This window comes from Paralichthys olivaceus, chromosome 6 (assembly GCF_024713975.1).
Source record: "Paralichthys olivaceus isolate ysfri-2021 chromosome 6, ASM2471397v2, whole genome shotgun sequence".
Classification (NCBI taxonomy): Eukaryota; Metazoa; Chordata; class Actinopteri; order Pleuronectiformes; family Paralichthyidae; genus Paralichthys; species Paralichthys olivaceus.
This window is the reverse complement of record NC_091098.1, coordinates 21,908,461-21,933,756: the sequence shown is the minus strand read 5'-3', so window position 1 is coordinate 21,933,756 and position 25,296 is coordinate 21,908,461. Positions and strand designations below refer to the sequence as shown.

General features: G+C 38.3%; 1 protein-coding gene and 1 long non-coding RNA gene across 8 annotated transcripts in view; one reads left to right on the top strand and one right to left on the bottom strand.

Moving 5' to 3' along the window:
* The window catches only part of LOC138410437 (uncharacterized), a 211,632-nt gene that overhangs the window by 62,996 nt on the left and 123,340 nt on the right, over positions 1-25,296 (top strand). The window contains exon 3 of one of the 6 annotated variants that reach the window (XR_011243131.1): positions 21,001-21,496. The exons of 4 other annotated variants lie outside the window; for them this stretch is intronic. This is a non-coding gene — a long non-coding RNA (uncharacterized lncRNA). Of the gene's footprint in view, positions 1-15,230; positions 18,312-21,000; positions 21,497-25,296 lie in introns of those variants that run through there. One more of the 6 variants, XR_011243134.1, reaches the window with a different exon arrangement.
* Positions 1-25,296, bottom strand: part of LOC109635196 (metabotropic glutamate receptor 4-like) — a 167,182-nt gene that overhangs the window by 19,641 nt on the left and 122,245 nt on the right. For both annotated transcript variants that reach the window (XM_069526000.1, XM_069525999.1), the window contains exons 5-7: positions 10,885-11,020; positions 7,837-7,991; positions 7,036-7,176 (exon numbers count right to left, since the gene is read on the bottom strand). In XM_069526000.1, coding sequence (XP_069382101.1) covers positions 7,036-7,176; positions 7,837-7,991; positions 10,885-11,020 — 432 coding nt within the window. The remainder of the gene's footprint in view (positions 1-7,035; positions 7,177-7,836; positions 7,992-10,884; positions 11,021-25,296) is intronic.

Sequence of the window (25,296 nt, the reverse complement as noted above, 5' to 3'; positions counted from 1 at the left end):
CATTATAGGGCATTGATCACTGATTAGACACAAGGTTGTTCCTAAAATGCATTTTTCATTGCTGCTGATAGCACTGCATTGCTCCATGAAACTAGGATGATTCAAACAGGTGAAACTAAGCAAAGGTTTGTCGATACAAATATAGAATAGCAATGTTGCTGAGGAACACTCTTATGGGTCTTGTTTGTATGATCTCCCTGTGTAAGTCACGTGCCACTGCACATCTATTAATCAAGAGCAGAGAGTGTGATGGACTGCTGGAGGAGGAGTAGAAGACGCAACAAGACAGGCCCAATCATTGTGCAGAATTAATGTAATTAGTTATGACAGGTGTATATTAATCATGGCTGGGGTTGATCTAATGCTTTGAAAATGTGTTAATTGGAAAGCAAGGTTTCAATAAGTAGCCTTATCCTTTTATTAGCCAATCCCCTAACAGATAAGCTGAGCAGAAAGACACGTAAACTGCTTTAGGTAAAATCTCATTCTGTTGAAGGCAGCTTGTCCACCTTGCTTTAACTTGCTGATAATTATGGACTTGTCCTTGAGTTATTTTGTAATAGTAAGCATAAATGAAGGTGAAAAATAACTTTAATTAGTATGCCACTACAGCTCTCTGTGTCCTCAAAAACTAATTTGAGTTTTTTTTAATAATTTCATTATTTGAAAAATAATATCAAAAAGTTAAGATCTTTGACTTTGTTCTATCACAAACTTCAGTGATGGAACAGCTGCAATGAAGAGGCTTTAGTAAACACAGACACTCCACATGCTCGCTGCTTCAAGCATCTTTTATTTATAACCCATTTGAACACCGCCATTCTTTCATTCTCGTGTGCTGCTAATTTCCCTTTTTCAATGAAAAAAAGATTGAAGATTGAGACTTACAATCTGGAATTAGTGGTCTGCATTGGCATTGCCTTAAATGTGACAAGAAAGTGTTTTGATTCACTTCAGGTTCTAAAGGCATGTGAATTACAGAGCAAATCAAAGAACTCCTCCAAAGAAATGTAATTTAATACTAACATGGAAGTGAAGCTATTAGCCTGGTCAAGTTTCAGGTGACTGTAGGTCTGTCTGATGTGGTGGTGAGTGTGTCAGAGTGTGTGGTGCTAATGAAGAGTTGTGTTGTTATGAGATCAGATTTGAATCAAGACATTTAGCTGCCCATGATGCCAAGTCGTTTTGAATTGGCAGTAAATGGGAGATAGAAGGTTGTAGTGTTAATGTTTAGTTTCTCCAGATCAGCAGGGTTTTCTTTTAGGACTGGGGTTGATAGCAGGTAGTTTTAAACTGGAGGTAAGCAGCCATACAAAATATACTGTAATGATTTGTGTCTGAAGGGGGTGGGACGTCATAAGAAAGGAGAGGGCATGAGGTCAAGAAGCCAGATGGTCAAACTGTTCAGTGACCGGACAGAAGGTGGAGAATGGCTAACACTGTTTTTTTTAATAACTTAAGAGCAGTTTTTGCTTTGATATTGCTAATAAGTACAGAAATGTATAATTTAAATGATGTGCTTATTGTCGTCAAGAGAGCTGTAGACTATCTGAGGACTTTACATGCTTAACAGCCATGTTTCTCAAAAAAAGGTTGCCCTTTTTTTGTTTCTTAAGTTTGTGTCAAGAGAAGCACAAGACAAGGCAGTGCAGGGTGCGTCAAGATCAGATAACAAAAAACACAACATAGTGTAGTTGATAAAGGAGAATAGTGTTTTGTAAGATGTCCATGGGAGGAATTTCTTATCTGGATTGAGATACTAGGTTTTAACAAGTGTTAGCTTTAAACAGATGAACTGCTTTCGTGTTGTTGTTATCTACTGTATGTGCTCCCCAGTATTTGCTCACTTCTAAGAAGCCATTCAACATCAGTGACAAGCCTCTGGATGATTTAAAGAGCTTCAATATTGACAGTTATTCTACAAATGTGTGCTACAGACAAAGCTTGAATAGATAGTCTGCTGTCTTTTTTTATCTATTTTGTGCACACATTCTAATTAATGAAATGATGATAGCTCAGTGGGCTGCCAGTCAGAAGGTCTGTAAAGATGCAGGTTTCCTTTAAAGCTCCAGTTTCCCCACTTCGTCAAAATCCTGCAACTCCTGCAGATCAGACTAATGGTTCCCAACCCTTTCAGCACTGACACATTTTATTTAATGAGAAAACGTTGAAGTGATAATATTTTAGGTCAGCTTCTCTCTGACCTCTCTAATGTTCTGCAAAAACACTTTTCTGGCCATTATTTACCAAATGGGGAGACTGTGACCATTTTTTGTTTTGTATGACTGGCAGAGGCATAAAACGTTGTAACTGTACTTTCCCTGTTTCTCATAAAATGCTGGGTGAAACGGAGGCTAACATAACTTGTTTCTGATGGCCACTCCAACATTCTCCCTTATACATACTGTATGTTTAAAGACTTTATCCCCTACCTGGCTTCATTGGCTGAGCAATAGCAAAAGCACAGTAATTGGATCCTGCAGGAAGGTTAGTCAACAGTGAAAACGAGCATTGAAGTGAATGAAGATGAAACCTTGCCACTGTACCTATTTATCAGTACTCTAGGAGCTTTCATCAAGGCAACCTTGTGATTCTGAAAGAATGCAGTGATCCACAAGGCTGTATGTTCTTGTGCCCAATATTCCTTTGAATGGAGCAAAATTGTTTCATTTTGCCTTCCTTTTCATTCAAGATACAGAGGTGCAAAAAATTAATTTTAAGATTCGAGCGAACTGTGACTTCTCTTTTTACGGTAACAATTATAGGTTACCTGCCCAATAATGTGCTTTGATGATAGAGCACACTGGATTGTTCTTTTAGTCTGGATTAGCCATAATTCATTCTAACAGAAGTTGACCCACATTTTAGAATATGCATGATGCAGTGTTCACAATAGGTTTACGTCAAAGTGAAAAAAAACCGTTCAGCTTTCAATATTCACAAGGGTTTTCATGTTACCCCAATATGTGAATTCTTAATGTTGCCCATATTTCTGTGCAAAAAGAAAAAAAAAAGCTTTCACATAGAGCCCATCTGATCTGACTCTTCCATCTGGTTTGTCAGGGGCTGATACTTATTTGAGGGAGTAAAGTTTTCATATATGTATTTTGATTAAGAACAAAAAATTTATGCAAACTGCAAATGTTAATGCATATCTTTTACCAATTGTTTATTCTGTAAAATAAATGTTGTCATTGTGGTACATATCAGCAAACAAACTCTTTGTATCTTGTGAAAATATATCAGAAAACATACAGTAATGTAATGTTTGTAAAATAACACTTAAAATGATCTCCTATTATGGCCCTGGTGAGTGGCTTGAGGAACCTTGGCTGACAACCATTGCAAACTCCTCCCATTGTCTTAATCCAATGAATACGTTTGAACATTATAACTCGGGAGACAGGAATAGACCACAGTGCTTGACATTGCCTGTCATCATTGCTTCCAAAGACACGGTCAGTCAGATGAAGTACACCCATCGTTGCAGCTGCGAGCTCTTGAAAACAATTCAGTTTTTCTTGCTGTAACTGACTTTACAGAGGAATTCGCTAAAGGAAACTTGTAGATACGTCTAGGTAAGAAACTGAGGTCACTGCAGGTCAATAACAATTTCTGCCCAGTGGAGAAAACATCCTTTTGTTCTTTTCATTTGCATTTTATCTCGAGGGAATAAAAGAGCTGTCGAACACTGCTTAATTGCACGTGATGTCCTTGATGTTTTCAGTGAACAGTGGGCTTCAGACAATTGAGCAGGCATGTATTTGTGGTAGCCTTGATGACTCATGTCTGCAGAGATGCAAAGCAATGGAGTGACTCAAGCCGGTTTGCTTCACTCAAACCGAGCCTCAACGTGTGCTGGAGTGACGTCAACAAGAAGCATCACGTCTGCTGGGGATCTTTGCCAACGGTGCAGGAAGACAGAAAATTCTAGTAAATACTGCATGAAATGACTGTTGTCAAATCCTCTTGTCAGTATTCTATTCCCTGTTATGTTTCATATTTTAGGAGGCAAATCGAAATGATGCTTTTGGAAATAATTTGGAAAAGAATATTAAAGCTCTGTCATGCTCTTGTGGGACAACATCCAAAATAATTGGGACTGATGTCAGCTCTGTTCACTTCTGATATAAGATAAGATAGCTTTATTAGTCATACAAAGGGAAAATTTGAAACTCTGATGAGGAGAATTTCATGATAATGTGCAACATCTTTCTTATAACTAGTTTTCCTCACGACTCTTAAACCTTCTAAAAGACCTTGTATGTTATATCAGTCCCTGTAACCTGGAATTTCTGCTGTAAAAAATCCATGGCAATGGTTTATACAGGCCTCAGTTTCATTTTACACGCAAGACCACACCACACATAGATTTATCGTGATCGTCTAACATTGTATGTCACGTTTTTTGTCTTACTTGTTCTCTTACTTGTTAAATCTTTCTTAGAGCTGATTTTGTCATAGTTCATTGTCAGTAGTTACCTGCTCACTCACAGCTCTGCAGCACTGCCACATCAGCATGAGTTACATTTTGTCTCCTGGCTGGCTCGGTACTAGATTTGTGTCCATCTATCCTCATAAATATCCTGGTTTTCCTGCAGTTCCTACCAGGCTGGAAATCAAACTCAGGACTGATGCCCAGGTCAAAATTTTTTATTACCCGCACTCACCCACTTGTTCTACCCATACTGCTCGACCCCAAAAATATGCCTTAATCTACAAGCCAAACCTGACCTGACCCACTACCCCTGTTTTTAAATATAATTTATTCTCTAATAAAGTAAATTTCATCAATATTCACAGCAAAGTCTGACAAAGTTTAGATTTTTTTGTTGATGCATTAACAAAGGCAATGTATACCATTTAGAGTTAAAAACTCTAGGAAACCTTATCAAACAGTAAAACACAGATATTGACCAAACCGATGATGAAGCTGCTGATAAGTGTAAACAAGCCAGGCTTGTTACAAATTATAGTCTTGGTGCATAGATCTGTGCAGGCTACTTTATTTTTTTGGTAATGCAGCGAATTATTGACAACCAGCACAGAAGAGTACCTGCACTGTGTTTGTGTGTGTGTGTGTGGCTCTGTGAGAGAGAGGTGAAGGAGGGGTGGATATCAGCCTAGCATTACTTATAACACAACACCTACTGCACGCAATGTTTCTGTAAGTTATTTATAGCAGCCTGAGCACTGCTGTGTCACATTTTAAGGTGTCCCACCTGCAAACAAATAAACCTGACCCAAGAGAGGACTTCTAATTGATGCATATATATATATATGTGTGTGTACAGAATTAAAGTATGTTATGACCTGGTGCTCATTCTGTTTTTGCTACACTCTGGGAATATCGATACAGAGTACGAAAGTGACATGAGAGTCTGGTAGGACGATGTCATTCTGAAACAACAAAGTCAACCTGGAGCTCTAGGGCAGCAAACACAACAACACTGGGAAAGGATGCAGGAATAGGATGTGAATTATACATCTGCACTCAGCGTTGTTTTTCTTGCTCAGTCAGATATGCTTTAATATCGCAGTCCTTGAAGATGAACTGTTACTACCTGGCTGTAATGGCACATAAATCAGTTGCCAGTGACTTGTATTGTGCGATTAAAAGCTTTGATATCACACAAACAAAAAAATGACATGCCCATCTCATCATGTTGGTACTTCAAGAATATCAATCCACAGTCCATAGTGGTTGATTAGTTTTCCTTAGAAGACTTCCCGCTACACTATACATGGTCTATATAGTGGTATTGTGATAAGCAAAGACCATACGTGGCGACAGGAAATGATTTTGCTTGTGTGAGGAATAATGGGAGGATAGTCGCAGTCTTCCAGTGAGCTCTGAGTGATATGTTAGCATCTCATGCCTGTAAAGATTTACTGTGCCCTGGAGGGGCTGCAGCAATTTAGCTCAAGAGCAGCCTCCATGACAACTGATAGATGCAGAAATCACTCAGGATTACGTGTTGATTGTTGCAAACATCTCTCTGTTCTACCAAGGGACACATTGTTGAGAAGACAGTTGACAATTAATCTCTGCTTAATTGGTCAGCTTTGCCTGTTTATCCATTTAACCAATTTAGTGTTTCTCTGATGGTATTTGTTGACATTTCATCTATATCCACTAGATCAGGAACCCAGAGGATAGAATAATACATGATCAACCCTCTCTGAAAGTGTCCCGCATAAGATATCTGTTTCTAATAATGGACATGAAAATGTGTTTTGTAAGTCTCAGTCTTTGTGGACTAGACTCTAACATGGGCAGTTTCAGATAAATGAATGACACGTGCTGATGTTTGTATTCCATAACATCCATAACACAGATATATGAGGAATGCTTACCCTGGATACTTTACAGTCACAGGCTTTAAATCAGGACTACTTGACATGCAGCGTTGCTCTGCCGTGTTGGGTGGCAGACAGACCTTGGGAGACGACTGATTTTAATGACCTTAAAGCTTGTTTCGAATGTGCAGATTGAATTCACTATTGATTATGTTTTCAACGCATGTCGTGGCTCCGTTTTTGAATGCTGTTGTCATTAACTGCAAATTGAAGCAATCAACAGACAAATAATGGGAACATTAGGGCTGCAACTAGTAATTGATTTAATTGATTATAATTGATTATAAAAAAAATAGTTGGCAACTAATTCAGTAATCATTTTGTTGGGTCTGTTTTAATACAGCACACACTGTAGATATGGCTCCTGAGGCGGTGGCAGTGAACCAGCCGATCCTGTGCCTCGTGTCGCTCACTTGACCACGGCGTCTCCTGTCTGGAGTAAACACTTGAAAAATGGCAGCGACTAACACAGCTAGTGAACAGCAGAGACAAGTCATCAAAAGTGTGGTATCACTTCACATCAAATTTCTGATAGCTGATTTAAAATGTGTAAAAGCTGATTCCTTCATGAACATCAGCCATTACATTTAATCCTAAATTAGTGTGATTGTTTTCTCCCTGATGACAAATGATTTGCCTTTGCTTTTTGTTCCATCACATTCAGTGTATACTTACTTGTGCATTTTTTGATGCCAGATCCTTTCTTAGCTGCATGTCGACTAAGCTTGCACTGGAAGTTATTCTCCCAGAACTCTGCAAACCAGATATTCCTCCTGTTGTTCTCTAATGTTCGGCTGATGAAATAGCGATCGAAACCTGAAAAGAATTGGTGACAGATGCAGTTACAATTTAATATGTTATTTTGTGATCACCTAAAAAGGTTGTTTTTGTTTTAAACAAAATGTTAAGTATGTTACTGATGGTTCCACTCGAGTTTTTTTCATGAACCAGTGATTGAAACATAACAATCTGTTATTGGATCTTTGAAAGTAAATGTGATCGCATTTCACTCGACTGACTTTGATATTATAAAGTTATTAAAGAATGCGGTTCTGCAAATTTTGATATAGTCTTAGAGGTATATGTAATTATATCATTGCATTGAAACATATACTTAATGTCAGCTTTTTGTAGAATAAAACAATATGCAGTAAAATAACAATTAGTAGAACAGCACAAAGACAAGTTATAATTTACAAAAAGTAACAAATAAAAATAGTTGTGAGTATTATTTCAGGTAAAGTTAAGAAATATATTGTGAATAAAGCCTGACAATTTTTAAAATAAATGCAAATACAACTAAACATATAGAACTTGAATTAAGAAAATGCATTTCCCTAAACTGCAAACAGTTAATTTTTTTTGTTCTGTTTATTCTGTATAATAATAGTTGATACCTTTTGGTACATGTCTGTGAAAGGCTCTTATCAGCTGATATTATCAGCAAACCGTCAGTCAGGCTCATGTTATGAATACCTTTGATGGATTGTCGTTTGGGGAGGATGGTGACGGCGCCCTCAGCCATTTCTTCCTGGTTCAGAATTGGGGAGATTTTAGAGCCCCAGCTGTCTGAACCCACCCAGATGAAATGTCCTGTTTGATTGGCCTTCTTAGCAGCTTGAAGGAGCCGTCTTTGGGACAGAAATTGAGAAGGATGAATGATTGGACCTTTATAATATTGCGTTTCATTTATTTTCTGATACATATCATTGCATGTTCAGTAAAATACCTATATGCACTTTAAAGAGAAAGAGCAGCTGCCAATACCAAGCTGATTTCATGACGATGAGTCTGGACAAAGTTGTACTCAGGTAACTAATTAAGTTGATTTGAATAGCCCTCATAGACGCCATGTTAGTCTCAGTGCAGTGAAGTTTCTCTTTGCTGTGGCAGAGTAAAACCCTTGCCACATTTGTCCAGGCCTGTTGCCAGAAGAAGTAAGTTTGGGGAGTCGTAAACTAAAAACCTGCCGGGGAGCCTTGCTACAGCAGCAGTGTAACATCAAGGAGGCTGGAGCACAGCAACATAAAATTTAAACCCAGCCACCTGGCATGTGAAGCATTACCAGCCATTATATTGCCCCAAAGATGCTAGAGCAATATATATTAAGCATCATATTGTGTTGTACACCACATCAGCTTTTTTACATGGCAGATACTTTTTTAACATCTTATATAAAGCTTTGTATTTGCATTAAAAAGAAGGTTATAACCTTTTAAAATAATTAATACAGATATTTGTAAATTGTGTAGTGGGCTCACAGTGAGTCATCCGACAAACTTTGTCTCTTTACCTTATTTTATGACCCCGAGGAGTTATGTCTGATTGGTAATGATTTTTTCCCCCCATTCTGCTCTTAAGAAATTTAGCGTAATGAGAATCTCTTAAGATGCAATTATGCGCTCCATTTAGGAAAAATGAAAGGAATAGATTTTCCCACCGTCAGGAGATTACATAATGCAGACATGACTAGATAGTCTGACAAGTCTGATACAGAAATAACTCAGTGAGAAGTAAAGTGAAGGTGTCGGGGTTGCGGATGGTTCATGGTTGGATGCTTCTCTTAGACTTGACAACTACAGGTTGAGAGTTCAGTTCCTGACACACATTTAGTTCTTGGCTCTGAAAGTAAAATTGTAATTATTCTACAAAAAAAGCTCGAGCTCACACAAACGTGCTACTTTGCCAATTGACTTTCTTGGTATTTTTTGGCCACTTGTGGTTTTCACATTACACAATCCACATTCCAATGTTAATTAAAAAAAAATTATATTTATGAGAACACAATTTATCCATCTTAGAAGTTAGTCATTTTAAGATGATGAAACAAAATCAGAAGCATTTCAAGGGACTTTGGAATTTGTAACCTTGTATAGGAATTAAATGTTACTTACTAGAAAACCTAAAGGTCAACTCCAGCAAAATCATTTTCTGCATTCTTTATGTAGGGAGGCTTTACATTTATGGTTTCAAGTTAAAGGGTTCCATCAAAACAGCCCTGCAGCACTGAAATCCCCCAGGCTTTCTGTAATTACTATATATCCAGCCTATTACTCGTTATCAGGACCGGATTATGTCAATGAGCACTGGGGCTTCTGCCCTGATCATCATCACCAGACAGCCCCAAATCACTGCTCACTTCCACCAGGAATAAACTGGCCCACTAACTGGGTTGCTTGGAAAATGGAAATGGATTTAAATTGATAGATTTTATCCTCACATGGAAGGCAGGGACACTCTTCTATCATAAAATGTGGTCAAATTTTAAAAAATGGGGACAGATGACTAGACGTCAAATGGAGGAGGATAAAGCCATTAGTCAGATAGAAAGGACATAGGGGGGTGGATCCTCAATAGGATGCAGCTCAATATAGTAAACCAACACCATCATAAAATATGGATTCAAAATAGACCAGTCAACGCCTCTCTGACACAGCTTCAATGAAAAGTAGCTGTGGTTTATTAATACCATGGTAAATATACAACTTTAGTAAAAGCATTCATATTTTTTCTTTGCAACAGAAGTGTTCAGCAAAATACACATTAAGTAGCAAAGGAATTCATTATCTACAATCAATTGTTGAGCTTTATATAATCATGTATATTATTTTATACATTTAACATGCAGGCAGCAGTTTAATGTTGCAGCTGTTGGACATTTAAGTCTTTGTTTTGCATGTTAACTCACAAAGTGACTTGAAACTTTCAAATGAAGTTAAGTAAAAATGGAGTTACGTCGAGTACAACCTCAATGCAATATTTAAATAGTGTACTTGAGTAATGTATATAGTTGGTTCAGTATTTGGACAGTTGTACCAGTATTAAAAATGCTTCAGTAAATGGGGAAACTTTGTACACCGGCAGACTTGAGCTTGGTTGCACTCTGTGTAGTGTTTTGGTTTTTGGACAGCACCTAAAATGAAACTTGTGGAATAAATGTTGTTTGCATTGCAAACGTTGCTTTCTGTCATCATGGTTCTGCTGTAAAGCACAGGTCGGCTGATCAACGTTGACTAGCGGTGGAGCTAGCACCAAACTAGAGCTTTTGTTTAATTATTAGATTTGCTTAAGGACATGAGCCTGAAAATAAAACAAGTGCACTTCCGCTCTACCAAGGGCTTTTTCCCTCGTCTCTGTATTTACCAACTGCTTCACTGCATTGTCCTCGATGACGAGGCTAAAGTAAATGTGAATACACCCAAATATAAACATATTTGCAATTTATAACTTACAAATATTAACATATGGGTAGCAGTCTGTATTTTAAGGGAAAAGGGCAATTTCATTTTGTTATACACACAGGAGACATGTATGACATTTTAAAATCAGCCTCTGGTTAAGACATCACTAAACAACATTTATCACATCAGACATTGGTAAAATTTGCAAACTTCAACTTATCAAAGGAACATTTAAAAATCTGGCAGGTAAACGTTATAATGCAAGTATCCTACAAGAGAAGTGGAAAAAAGTGAGGTTAACAGTGATGTTAATTGACAGCAATTAGTATTCCGCTCTGCTCACCTGATGTCATCCTCATTGGCAAAGATAATGACTGCTCGGGCATTCGGGTTCTCACTCAGCCTGCGAATTATCTTGTCAAACTCTCCAGCTCTTGGCTCACGTGGTATTTTCACCGACTGTGAAATGCACAGGCCACCTTATTGGAATACAAAAGAAAAAAAGTTTGAACGACTTAATCATTTTTCTGGAATACATCTGAACAGATCTTATCTGCAGATATTTGAACTACAATTGCTTATTATTGCAGTAAAGTCAGGTGAGTGTTTTTCAAGGTCTCAGTCCCCCAGAAACATCTGTCTTGTTTTTTTAACAGAAATCCTTTTCAATCCTTTGGACTTTTTTGTTATAGATGCAGTATTAAATGTGTACAGGTGCAGTATTTCTCCTTGGACCACAAGGGGCAGCTTTAAGACCTGGAGACCCATCCATTCAGTTTATGGTCCTGTCAGTGAGACCGGGGGAATTTGGTAGCATTTGGAAGTACATCAATTTTGTAATTGAAAACTGGTTCCATTTGTACTGAGCCATATTCCTTATCACACAGGCTTGTTTAATTTTATTCAGCCTGCAAACTGTTTACTAAATTTCTCCTGCTTGTGTTTAAAGAGCATCCTCAACCATTAGAGAACCTCTGGTATATAAGTCTAAAGGCAGCGTTCCCCTGGTTACCCACAAGTGAAGGCTTTTTAATTCCCAGGGCAACATTTCAGGATAATAGTTCTGTCGCTCTACCAAAATGCCACAGAGAGTATGCGCATGCTAATTAATTTCCCCTCGTGACCCAGAGCAAAGCAGTCCAAAGAGCAGTCAGTGCAGGAATAATACCCTGTAGTTGAGTTCATGATAGCTGGACTCACACCACAAAACAAAGCCTGGCCTCAGCTCAGATAATAAGAGGTTGGGAAACTGGAAATATGAGGAAAGAAAAGCGGATGGCATTAAATTAACAGGGATGTTGGGCTGTGTTGCTCATGGGTGCATAAAGTCACTTCCGGTTAGGTCAGTGAGGGGCTTCAGTCAGTGGCCATTTTTTTTATTATTATACTGTGGATTAATTTAATGATGTTTTCTTTTTATGCAGACCTCTGGTTTCTCTGTTTCACTGCGGCTGCATGCAAGTTTATTTTTCCTCCGGTCATGCATGTGAGCTACAGCTCCACTATTGTGATTTAAAGTAGAAAAAGGGTGACACAACATCAACACAAAGAAAAATTATATAAGAAATTATACCAATTTATAAACTTAATGCATTTATTAATCTAATTTTAGATTGGCCAATCACGGTTTTCTCAAAATGTGAAATGTAAAAAGTATAGGCCTTAGAAATGAGCTGAGTAATCAATCGGTCTGTCGCTAATGCCCCGTCCGCACTCATGAAAATATTTTGCACAACAAACATTTTCCTTTTTTCCTCCATCCCCAAATTTTAAATCACTAAAACTGATTTTTACAAATGCCTTTGAAAGTGCAGATTTTTAAAAAGGTGTATTTAAGTGTAGAGTTTTTCGAAAACAATGACATCACAGTTTCACATCGCACATACCTATATCTATTGCCACCGACTGGCCCGGCATGCTTGTTTGAACTTCTGTTGTTGTTTCTGTGCTCTCGAAATTTAAATCAGAAGTTGTGTAGATGGTGATTTTTTTTTTTAAAGACAGAGGCAAAAGTATATGCTCCACTGCATCCACATCAGTTTACTCACTTACATGTTTACAGTTCCTTAATGACTGAAAATTATACAACAGAACCATCTGTATACAAAACATTAAAATCTATGTTTGCATAATTTTGTTGGTACATTTACTGTTTTATTTTAGGCCTCATGTGTTTGACTGAAGAACAAGTGAAATGGAATGTATAATAATAGGCACGAAACAGCTTGCAAATAAAGCTTTTCACAGTTGACAATGTTTGCACACCTTTCTAGCATCTACATGCTCCTGATTGTTGAGTCTTTGATTAAACTGTAGCAGAGTTTTATCTGTATCCCTCTCAATCCATATACTTACACTACCAACATAGCCACATGGGAAATTTAGCAGCAGCACCAGCTCTCTGCTCCAAGTGACTTTCTCAAACATTAGATACGATGTCTTTGCGTCACTGGTACTTCAGTCCCACTTACTCCTCAACATCTGTTATGTGGAAACAGAGCACTCATCCCTCCCTTCTCTCCTCTCATCAGCGGAAGCAGGCTGCTTTATTTCTAAACCTTTAGGGAGAGAACCAGGGGATGAGAACTTAACCTCTGGGAGATGAAGCACATTCAACAAGGCTCTCCAGGGGCGCTTGTGTTGTAACTCTGTTGGTTGAAGGGTAGACAAAACAATTTGTTTCATTGCTAACACCATCCATTCATCTGTGCAGTCTATTAGTTCTCTGAGTATATAGGATGGTCAAATACACGGTACCCTGACACCAGGACCCTGATTCAAACCCTTGGACAGGAAGCATCAATTGAACCAGACTCAATCCCTGCACCTGCTCCAAGCACTGGAGCTGATCCTGCACCTTCCCACTAACAGCGTTCACTATATCACATATCATTTCATTATATCTGCACAAAGCTGATAAATATGATTTTATTTCCTCTCACAGTGGATTGTTTGCATGCTGTGATACCTTTGACGTGTAGTTTCAGCTGTGAAAGCTGTTCCAACATTGCATTTCATTACGGCCTAAGTGGCTTTTAAATGGTCTTGGTAATTGCAGCCCTTGCTCATTACATATATTATATTAATTTTAGCTGACTAAATAATTACATTTTGCCACTGGACACAATGTAATTAAGAGATATCCATTTAAAGACCTCCTTCAGATTCAATGGATGACCACCATCTTCTGTAACACTGTCAACCCAAGAACATCCAGAGAGACAATTAAAAAGCAATAATTCACAAACGTGTGGCAGCCCAGAAAAAACAGCACCATTTGTCTTAATGTTTATATCACCAGACTCATAGAGCATCTTGTGTTCATTAATTACAGTATATGCATCAAAGTGGCCTAAAAAGGATCCATGCAGATTAATAACCAGTGGATTGTGTAAAACCAAACCGAAGTTCTGGGCAGTGCTTTGGGTCTGGCAAAGAGAAAAATGTCATAATTCATTAATCTTCCTGACGGCCTGTTGCATTGTGTTAAAGCCAAGTAGGTAAGTGCAAAGTCAAACTGAAGCCTCCTTTTTTCTGCTGGAAACTTCACAAGCCGTATATTTTACTCCCAACACTCACCCTATACGACTTTTAACATCCGAGCCGCGTCTAAAAAGCACCTCTAAAAATATCCGTTGCTGAGGAGACTGAGCCTCCTCTCCTGTGTCTTCCATTGTCAGCCCCAGTCTCTGCTCTGCTAATAGCTCTGAACACTAATATTCCTTCTCATTTGATGCCTGTGAGAGTGACATTGCTGCCATAAACGTTAAATATTTGCTGGCACTGTGGCTGATTGCAGCACAGCTCTTGCACTTGGTGAACAGTTGTGCAGATGCACACAAAATACACCCAAGTGGGAGTTGTGGTGGGGTAAGTGCCGGGATGAAAATAGCTTTTTTTATTGGGATACCCTTCACAGAAATACCAACACAAGCAGGTTTAATCTGCTGAATAATGTTATTAGCAGCAACAGTTCAGGAGCTGAAGCTAAAATAATGTTTCCTAGGCTTTAAGTTTATAGGTTTAAAAAATGGTCCATTTCTTTATTTTAGAATGAAAACATGGACACTAACTGTTACTCGTGTTGTGTCACAGCAAAGTTATTAGGCAACAGATGGAATCGGTTAATAATTAGAAAAGGCTGCATGGAGCTTTGATTTCCCATCTGCCTTGACCATCATCATGTTGTTCCATTAATCTGTCGTGGTACTGTATATACTCTCTGGCTGCTGAACAGCCGTCTGATGCATGGAACAGCTACGCTCAGTCAAAGCTGGGTGATCACAGTGGCTCAGAATATCAAAATAATGCAAAATGATAGTAACCAAAGCAGGGGGATGTGGATGGCTCTAAATAGCGAGATAAGTAACCCCCTGCCTCTGGTTCAGGAAACTGTATATGCAGTGATTAATGGAAAGCAGTAGATCAGAGACATGCTATAAACTGGCACCCTGACCGATGTTTTTCTGCCTTTTATCCAATGCATGCTGGGACACGTTCGGGCCCCTGAGAGTCAGAGAAAATGGTGGGTGGAATTAATTTTAGGCAAGAAAAACAACAGCACAGGTACAACCCTGACCATCTCTGGTAGCAAAATATTACCTTAGATGAATTGGAGGAGCTGTGCTGTGTTTTAATATTGGAACATAATCCATTTTTTTACTGATTGTGTGTTCCTCCTCTTGGCAGAAATACAGCCAAAAGCGACTGGGAGTAAAATTCTGGGAGGAGAGAGTGAGAGAGAAATCATTCGGGCAGCATGACCCTGAACTAAAGAGGCCCAGGTTCAGTCCCCTGTTTCATCAACCACCCTCCTAACGTGTCCTGGAGCAAGAAACTAAATCCCCCACAGTCCCCGAGGCGCTATTCTGTCACTGACGCTGTGCGCTGTGCAGGGTTAAGAGGATAAAAAGTAATGAAATCCTCCTCAGGGGTTCAATTACTGTATAATATCCCATTATACTTATTATAGACTGCTGAGTCACAAATAGGGCATATGGAATTGAGAGCCGGTTCCAGTTGAGAACTGGTTCCAAATTGTCCGGACTATCGAAATTGTGTGCCTCAGAGCTTAAAAATTCATTTTTATTAATGTTGACGGGACGTGTCCACTGCATTGGAGACTCGAAACAAGAAGGAGTCATGGCAGAGAGGAAGACATGGTCCAAAGCACAGCTTCATTTAATGAAAAAAAAGATGAGTTAGTGGTAAGGTCTGTAAAACGCTAAGAGCAAGTGAGGGTGGAAACACGTGCAATATGCTGAAACTTCTTTCTACTCAAATTCCAGCAATGTCGTATTTTACACTGGACTCATAAGAGACATCTTTTTTCCTCTTGACTAACAAAACTTAATGAAGACAGAGGTAAACAGTGGAGCCTCAGCACACCTGAGTCATGTGCATTTTTGTTTTCATCTCTATCCATCTGTTTGTTGGTTTTTTATATTTGTTTGTTTTAGAACAAGATTAGACCAAACCGACTGAACAGATTTCCACAAATCTTCCTGGAACGTTCTGGTATGGATCAGTGGAGAACCCAGTCAATTTTGGGGCGCAACCAAATCAATCAAAATTGGGCATTTTCAGTTTCCCAGAAAATAATGAATGGATCTTGATAACAGAAAGTCAGGCACATTGAGGGAACTGAAATCTAATGTGTGGTGTGTGAAATATGGTGCAGCATGATTGAATTTAAGAGGACTGTCGGGCCTTGGCGGAGGTACGTGCTCTACTGTTTCTACCCTGCTCGGTCTTGGAGATGATAGATCAGTTGCATTGATGCTGTAAGCCTGTCGTTAAGGGAATCAATAAAGAATCGGTAATCAATTGATAACCACAAAATCAGTTTTCATGACATTTGTCAATAACAATAAACTTCATTTATCTAGTGCTTTAAAAACATAAATGAGGATTTGAAAGTGAACAATTAAAATTAGGACAGAAATATAGGGTTAAAGAATTAAAAAAAATAAAAACTAGTAAGAATAGAGCCATGTCACTGACTGTAGATTAGAATATTTTTAAATGTGTATGTAATATTTAAAAGTGATATTGAATGATGACCCCCTCACACACCACAAACTACAAAACTTCATTTGTTCAAGCAACATTACGGCTCAGATCAATCTCACCTGCAACATGGGGACAACAACACAAATGAACAAATAACATCTTATATGAAAGAATACTTAGGTTGAGATTGCATTTGATTTGAACCATGGATGGTTCTCGTATTAGATCGGAGAAGATGAATGACCCCAATTTTACCTATATATCATTGCAGTTTATCTTTGTTTTACCCAGAATCTGCCACGTTTCACACTTCCACCCCTTATCTACTCCATCTGATCAAAGATGTCTTCCCACAGCAGTGGAGTGTGTGTGTGTGTGTGTGTGTGTGTGTGTGTGTGTGTGTGTGTGTGTGTGTGTGTGTGTGTGTGTGTGTGTGTGTGTGTGTGTGTGTGTGTGAACTGTTTCTTCTTTTACCATCCATATCAAACACATGGATGCATCTGAGTGCACTTTCTACGCAGCCCACAGCTTATCAGGGAGTAGGTTAATATCAGGGAGCAGCTTTGGACTGGATTTGATGAGTCTTGGGTTTACCATTGTGTTCTGCTGGGAGAACGAGGCTGAGCTGCTGCTGAATGGTTAAATGTGAGGTTGGTCAAGAGTCAAGCACATGTAGGCTCTCAGTACAGCTTCGCTCTGCTAATGTAAATACATGTGTGTAGCGACACACTGATTAGATACTGTTAATAGAGTGTAAAAAGGGAGGAGCTATTTAAAACACTGTTTTCAAATGAAATCAATTCACCGCACAAAACTATATAACATTTAAATGTCCATTATATCTTACAGGATAGTACAGCACTGTACAGTTAAATAGGTTCATTAAGAGTAAATGATTTTGTACATAAAACATGTGTTTGGGATACAACTGGCAATAAATATCAATATCACAAATAAAAATCTGTCTTTGTTTTTCCATGGCAGTTATTACTCCTTATAGAAATATTATGTACCATCACATCCCCGTGTTTCAATAATACATATAACAATGAATACAGTAACAGCAATGTTTCAAAGCAAATCATTAATTCTACAAAGTCTCTCCATTCAACATGTTTTAAGTTCATGAACTTTCTCACTGGGCTGTTTAGGCTGATTTCTGAGTAATCAGTGCAGATAGCATGAAAGACTTCTGTGGCTTTATTAGTTTATTTTTTCCTCTTGGTAACCACCATACAGTAACCTGGCTTGTTCTATGTCGTTGACAGATAGTGGTGCAGCTGAATATTTGTGTTTCAAAGGAGCACAAGATGAAACAGAATGATAGGGAGTAATTTGCAATTTTCCAGCTTCCAGCTCGTAATGGGTTTCCAATGTACTCAAGGTGGAGATGCTCTGATGTTCATAAGAAATACATGTACAATGTGGAGTGTGAAATCAAATAGGATTAAAGAGGGCCGTGATTACTGAGATGCATCTTCATATGTGCTTCATGTATGGTAGAAGGAGTGTTCCACCATTTGTTTCAAAAGAAGCATGTTCTTTGATCATCTACATCATTGGCTGCATCATTACATTAGATGAAGTTTTGTGTTTGGTCAAATTAAATTTAGGCTGAAATGTTTTCTTTCTGTTTCAAAAACCTACAGTCAACGTATATGGGCATGATGCGACAGAAGATTCAATTCAATCGTAATCATTTAACCTGCTTTGAGCTTTGTTTTATTTGTAAAAATATAATTTAAATGAGCTCATATTGTAATGAAACAAACATTTACAGCAATGCTTTATTTTCTTTTACATTTTGGTTTTTGCTTTTTTTGTAGATAAGATAATTTTACTGAAAATGATCAATGAACATTTTTAACTACAGTCTCCCAAAACTTGCTCTTATTGTCGTTGGATAATTCCTTTTTTTGCATCGTTTACCTGATGGAATTAATTTAAACTGATGATTTCTGATTATAAATGGGAAGAAAAGGAGCAATGATGCGACACAATGCCACAACAGGTGCTGTAATCTGGACTCGCTGTTAAATTGAGTGTTATGAAGTGTATGGGTCTAATCTCAGGTCTCTCAAACAAGAAAGAATCATCCACTCAAGCTTGTATTGATGACTCTGCAAACAATCAGTGGAAGTGTATATATGAGACCCCAGCAGGGTGAAACTGTAGTTACACTCTGGCCTCAAAGTTGATGGATCAACTCAAAGTATTTGTTGGCATGGCTATTTTCTTAAGCCAAATGGCTACCAGTCGCGGTATTACATCTGTCAGCAACTCTGCTCGATATCAGCACGCTGTAAATCCCGGGAGGAAATAGACCCGCTCGCTATTCATCCCCACAGTGAAGGGGGAAGCTCATGGAGGGCAAGAGGGCAGCACTGACAGAACATGTTATTTTGTTCCTATTATTCATCCCACACTGTTCTTTCAGTTTGATGCATGCTGTAACAATGCATTGCCATCACTGTGCTGTATTTTACCGGGAGCACTTTATTTTAAGGAAGGGTTTGAAATATTAAAATCTAGACAGTGGCTGGTTTTCAGGATATAATGTGGATGATGAACTTTGATACTAAACTGTGGTTAGTGATTAATCAATGGCACTTTTTGATAAAAAGCATTAATCGAAGTGAATGCCCTTGTCCCATTCTATACTTAATGACACAGTTCAATATAGAAACATTTCAGCCTTCAGTCATTCGTCTGCCAAGGTCCAATAGTCCAATTCAATCAAGGTGATAAGAATTACACACACACGTAGTTATTTTCATCAAGATCAGTGAAATATTTCCTAGGAAATTGATGAAAATCTCCACAAACAAAAAGACCGTTCTCTCTCAAAAGAAAGACAACGGAAAAAAAATTCCATTGTTCAAATCCACCTGAAAATTGAATTGGTTCCTTTTTACCCAGTGTCCCATTCTTCCAAGAAGTGTTTTTGGTGGTTTTTGCACAACACAACAAACTGTGTGACTAAGAGGTACAAAAAGAAAAAGAGTATATCGTTATATATGAACTTCAGTAAAATTCCGTGTAAAAAAAAAAACCCCAACTAATTTAAATATCGTTCCTAATACAACCGGGAAGATTATTTCAACTGCCTCTTCCGGAGCTTGAGAAAAGACACATTTTTTTCAGCAACTCTGACGTTCTGAACCGTCTTTAAATAGCCATCAATTGTGGAAATTTGACCTGAGGATACACACTTCATATCCAGAAATTTTGCTAATGCATTTTATATTCGTCAGGAGAGAATAGTGTCATTGTCAGCCATTGAGCAGCAGTCTAGCTGGAGAGCATACTGTCAGTTCTCTTCCCAGATCCTGAATGAGAAAGCACTACATGATAACAGGTTCCGGGGCAACTATAAATTAGATTTCAAAACGAGTGAACGACATTTTCTTTCTCAAGCAAATGATTTATAAATCAAAGACAGGCCTCTAAGCACTATGAAATGAGCTTTTTCTGCACTGTGGTAAAATAACTCACCTGACAACCGTGGGACTCTCCTCTTACCAAGGAGAATTCATATAGCAAGACTCTTAAGATTAAAATGTTATTAAAGCGTCACTGAAGAGTTTAAAGTATATACTGAGTGTTCTCAGACAAGGGCCAGCTGTTGAAAACTTCCCTGCCACTACATTTGACTGTCGGTGTCCATTTTTATGCTTTAACATAGATACAGCTGTTCTATAAGCCATGCACATCTTTCAGTGACACTGATGCCACTGCCATCAGGAACTTCTGAGGAGCACGTGGATGCCCAGTGAGCTCAGTGTCTACAGAGCATGGGGTGATCGCTTTGAACACCCATGAAACATATGGACATGAAAATGACGACATCATCAGCATCAGTCTGAAACTATACTGTATGTGCTACCTTGCACCAGCTGTAAGAGAGGACCTATAGACTGTGACCTGAAGCTTTATTTTGTGTGAGAGGAGACTCCGACACATCTCGGTTTGTGGTGTCACATATGTAGGAGATACAGTGATTTGAAAATGTCCCTCGTTCCTTCTGATTTTCCAGACTCAGTTAACATTGGACTCAGAGGGGCAGTTTGATGGAACATCAACACACAGTGAATGACCGAGGAGTTCATCTTTTAAACAGTGAGAGAATAGATTGTTAAGGGCTTAGAGAGGGCTGAAACCGAAAACACTAATGCACAGTGGCATTATAAAAAAAAAAAGGTAATGGATTTATCTTTTTTACTGCCGTAGTGACTCGTTACAAACTTTAAAATATTGTTTTTAAAATAGTATTTCAAGTACTTGTAATGAAAATACTGCTTGCCTCTGCTTCTTATCACTTTGTGCTGCAGCATCAGACTGCACCAAGGTTAACAGATACCCCCCATAGCTGCAGCAGAATCTAGCTTCTTGAAGGTTCATCCATTTTGTGATATAGTGCCTTCTCCTTTAATTTTACCTCTGGCAGGCCCCAGGACAGCCTCTTTTTGGAGGCCAGAGGAGCTTTGCTGGGCAATCAACTTCTCCAAGATACAATAATGAACAAGCCTCGGATGAATTTTCTTTTTTGTTGAATTGTTATTGAGCCAATTTATTCTTCTAATGCTTCTGCCCTCATATTAAACAAGGTTAAATATCCACAAGAGCATCTGGCATTCCTGCAGTAACTTCTACAAAATTGTTCATGTGCAGACACAAATTATCTCATAATCTTAGTCACACAGTTTGAAGACAATACTTTCTACTCCAACAGTTTTAACAAATAAAGAAAAGAAGAATTAACTTAATGGTCCAGTGTGTACGATTTAGGTGAAGGGGAACTATTGGCAGGAATGTATAATATAATAATCCTCATGATGTTTTCACTAGTTCTTTTAATCTAAATTGCATGAATTGCAGTTTTCTTCACCCTAGAACAGGCCCTTTATTTATTTACACCGAGGGGATCGTGTCTACGGAGGCCGCCACGATTTTTACAGTCGTCTAAACTGTAAAAACTGAACACCTTTTGAGTTTTAATGACAAATGAAAGCTACCACTGGTTCTCTTTCATTTTTGGAAGGGGAAGGTGAGGTGAGGGCTGTTAAGCTGCAAATGACACTTAACCATTAGATGTCACTAAATTCTACACACTGTACCTTTAATCCAAACAATAACATTTCGATTATATTTCTTCTTATTTGATGTTATTTCAGGTCCATATTTATGCAGCTGTACCTATTCAGCACTTTTCTATTTTCCACTGTCCATTACTTTGTTTGATTAACAGTTTGCAAATGGTTTCATTTTTTCAAAACTGCCACAGCTACACTTCCTAGCTCTGCTTTGTTTCTTTCAACCACCTGGAACATGGTTCCTCAGACAGTTTGAAAATCAATGAAGGGTTTTAGCTTCAGGAGTACAGAGAGAGAGCGATTGTTGAGATGCTGTCACAGATCTGCTATTCACATAATGTGCTTTATCTCTATCGAGTCACAGAAAATTCCCAGAACTGCATAACACAATATCCTTTACTTTACTTTGAACAAAAAGACTCAAATCTGTGGGTTCAGTTTATAATTCTACGTTGTCTTTTTCATAATTTAAGTAGAATATGAATTTTGTATACACAGCAGCTTTTCCATATTACTCATCACTTCTGTGCTTTCTTCTTCAACTGAAAAGCCACACAGTATTAAAAATAATGTCAGGGTTTCACTGTCAAAAAAAAATCCCCTAATGCCTCTTTTAACCCTTTCGAAGCTGAACACGGTAAAGCAGGAGGAGCAGCTGTCAGGGTCCTGACAAGGGATTTCCTGGGTTTGACATGTTGAGCTGAGAGAACCGAAACTCCAACCTTTCTTCCTCTCTTCATTTCCTTCATTCGTCCCTCCTGGGGGGGTTCCCCCGCAAAATTATAATTATAATAAAAATTTACATTAAGCAGGAAATACTGTGGTAGCTACAGATTTGCATAACAGTATTTGTTAAAATGCTCAGCTGTTCTAGTAATTCTTTTTATCATGACATAATGAACCTAAAAACAAGAAATCTATTCATTACACAGACTCTAGTGTTTTGTCTTAATTATGGTATAATTCTAATCTCATAAAGTATGTTTACATAATAAGTAATGTCCTGTGTGCATTGGTTACACAAACATTAGAAAATATTAGAGAAAAACTCTTCCTCAGACAATATTTTTTACTCTACGTTTCAGCTTAATGAGTATTCAAATCATTCCTCTTGACATTTCCCTCATGACAAAGGGCACAGCATGCAACCGTCATTTCTAACATTTGCATAATCTCCTTGTCGTCTCTCTGCTCCTGTCTTTGCCCTCCTCCTCCTCTGCTTCAACTGTCATTTAAGAAAAAAAAGATTAATTACAATTTCAAAGTATCCACCCAAATAATCTTAGATGAGTGCTAGTGTCCAAATTTAGGTATAAGTAAGGCAAACCAAGAGACCACAAAAATATGCTTGTATAGATATTCAGTGTTTCGTTTTATAAGCCTGCCTGAGATAAATTCTTAATGCTTTCATTCCCGAAGAATGTCACCATCTGACGCAATAGAATCCACAAAATTAGAACATAAAAAAATGAGTGTACAATTCCCACCAAGAGAAAATCACACTACCTTTCATGAGGTGAGAATAAAATGACACGGTGTGTCCACCTCTATTGCTGCAGAGGACTGTACACTCTCTAATAAGGACACTGGAGGAACAAACAGAAAGAAATCTACAGAGGGAGCAAAGAACCGTGCATCAAGGCAGTTCTTGGATTTCAAGGGGGAAAACAGCTAGACATCATACTGAAAAACAGATTCATCCCTCTTCTTTCGTAATCATCTTCCATAATGACGCTCCAGCCTTAATCTCGAGGGGCAGTTTGATAGATGTTATACGATGGGAAAACCCCCAGTGAAATTGCAGCATTTTAAAAGGGCACCGCGCCCCAAAGATGGAATGCTTCAGGAACAGTCCACAGCAACTGCAGACAAAATGATGTCCTTAGTATTGCTATATGACCAAAAGTCCTGATGATGACACTCTTCCACATGCTCATATTGAGGGGCCAACACATTCAAGAGACCCATGTGAACAGATTCTGTATGTGTAACTCATATGGACTAACATTAAATATTTATGCCTCTTTTCTCTGTTCTGAAATGGGACTGCTGAGAATTCTTCTACTGCATCTTCTGTGTCCTGCTCCTTTTAAATGAATGTGCTTTGAAGAATGCCGAATGAAATGTGACGTCTCATTTACTAATTATCTTTATATTAAAAAATGATCATGATCGCATAAAGGTTATATCTTAGTTTGGCTTATTTAGTGTCATGGCTTAAGAATGGCAATGTTGGTTGATTGGATGGTTGGTTGACCAGTCGATTGGTTGCACCACCAGCAGGTTAAAATGTTACATCAAATGTTGAGCCTAAGATTTAACAACAGAATGATGTATGATGACGGGATTACATCACAGCATTGTTATCCTCCAGATTTGTAAAAGAGATCTTACAGTTGGGTTTAGGAGCCTCATACATGTTTTAAGAAAACAGGCTGAAGATGGTGTGAAAGGTTCACAACCGAGAGTAAATGATTCAACGCTCCTGCTCTGAGTCGACTGAGGCAGAAAAAAATAATCCACCTGCTAAAATGAACACTGCAGAAGACCTTTAGTCGGATACACCATCTGCAATATCACAACAGACAAGAACATATCGTGTTTGTTTCAGGTTCGAACGTTCTTGGTTTGTTGTGTTCAGAGAGTACAAAACTTGTTAATATTTTAATAGCACTGTCTGTTAAGGACATATTCTACTCATCTTGAACTGATTTAAGGTACAAGACAAAGGATCATCTATGGAGCTTATACCATCCCCCCCTTAGTTGTCTCAATCGGTCTTACCCTTCTCGGCTTGAGCTCACGCTTGCTGTCACAGAAACACTTATTCCGCAGCCTTTGAGATATCGACTGATTCTGCTCCATGGTGCTGATACTCGAGTCCAGCCAGTATGATCAAATGCTGTGTGAGTTCCAGTTTAATTCTCGTTCCACACGAAAGCCCAGTAAGCTGGGATCAAATGATATCAGATTTTCTCGCCAGCAGACACTTCAGCACCTACACCAGCACCCACATGCCCCCAAACCACGTACACACCCACTGATACTTTCTGAAAGTGTTACATTATAATTAAATAAAAACTAAAATATAATACATGTATTTCATTTAATTGCTTTCTGCAAGGAAGTACGTTGATCTACGGTAACAAAATGGATATACAAATACAAGTTGATTGATTGATATTTGAATGTCCAGACTACTTTTGATATTTAAATGATGTGATTTTTACTAATTACAGGCAATTATTCACATTTGTCTTCCAATCAGCCTTCAACAGAAACATTAAACTGTAGGATACTGTGAGAAAATGGGGAAATCATCCATTTTTGTTGAGCTGTGGACTAAACTAGAAATATAACAGCATTTAATATCAATATTCAAGACCGTAATTAATAAAACTGACTGAGTTTATCGACTTGAGCAGAGCAGTCATGTTGATAATTGCTGTTTTTTGCAACATGAATTGAACAAAACAGAAAATAAATGTGCGGTTGTATTTAATAGAACTGGAGATTGTATTGTATTTTTACCGATATCACATTGCACAATTCCTCATTCAAAGCTTTTCTCCACACAAAGCTCAGTGAAAACGGGGCCACTCTGACATTAGGTGGGTGAGACTGCTGCTCAGCATGGCCTCTGGCTGCTT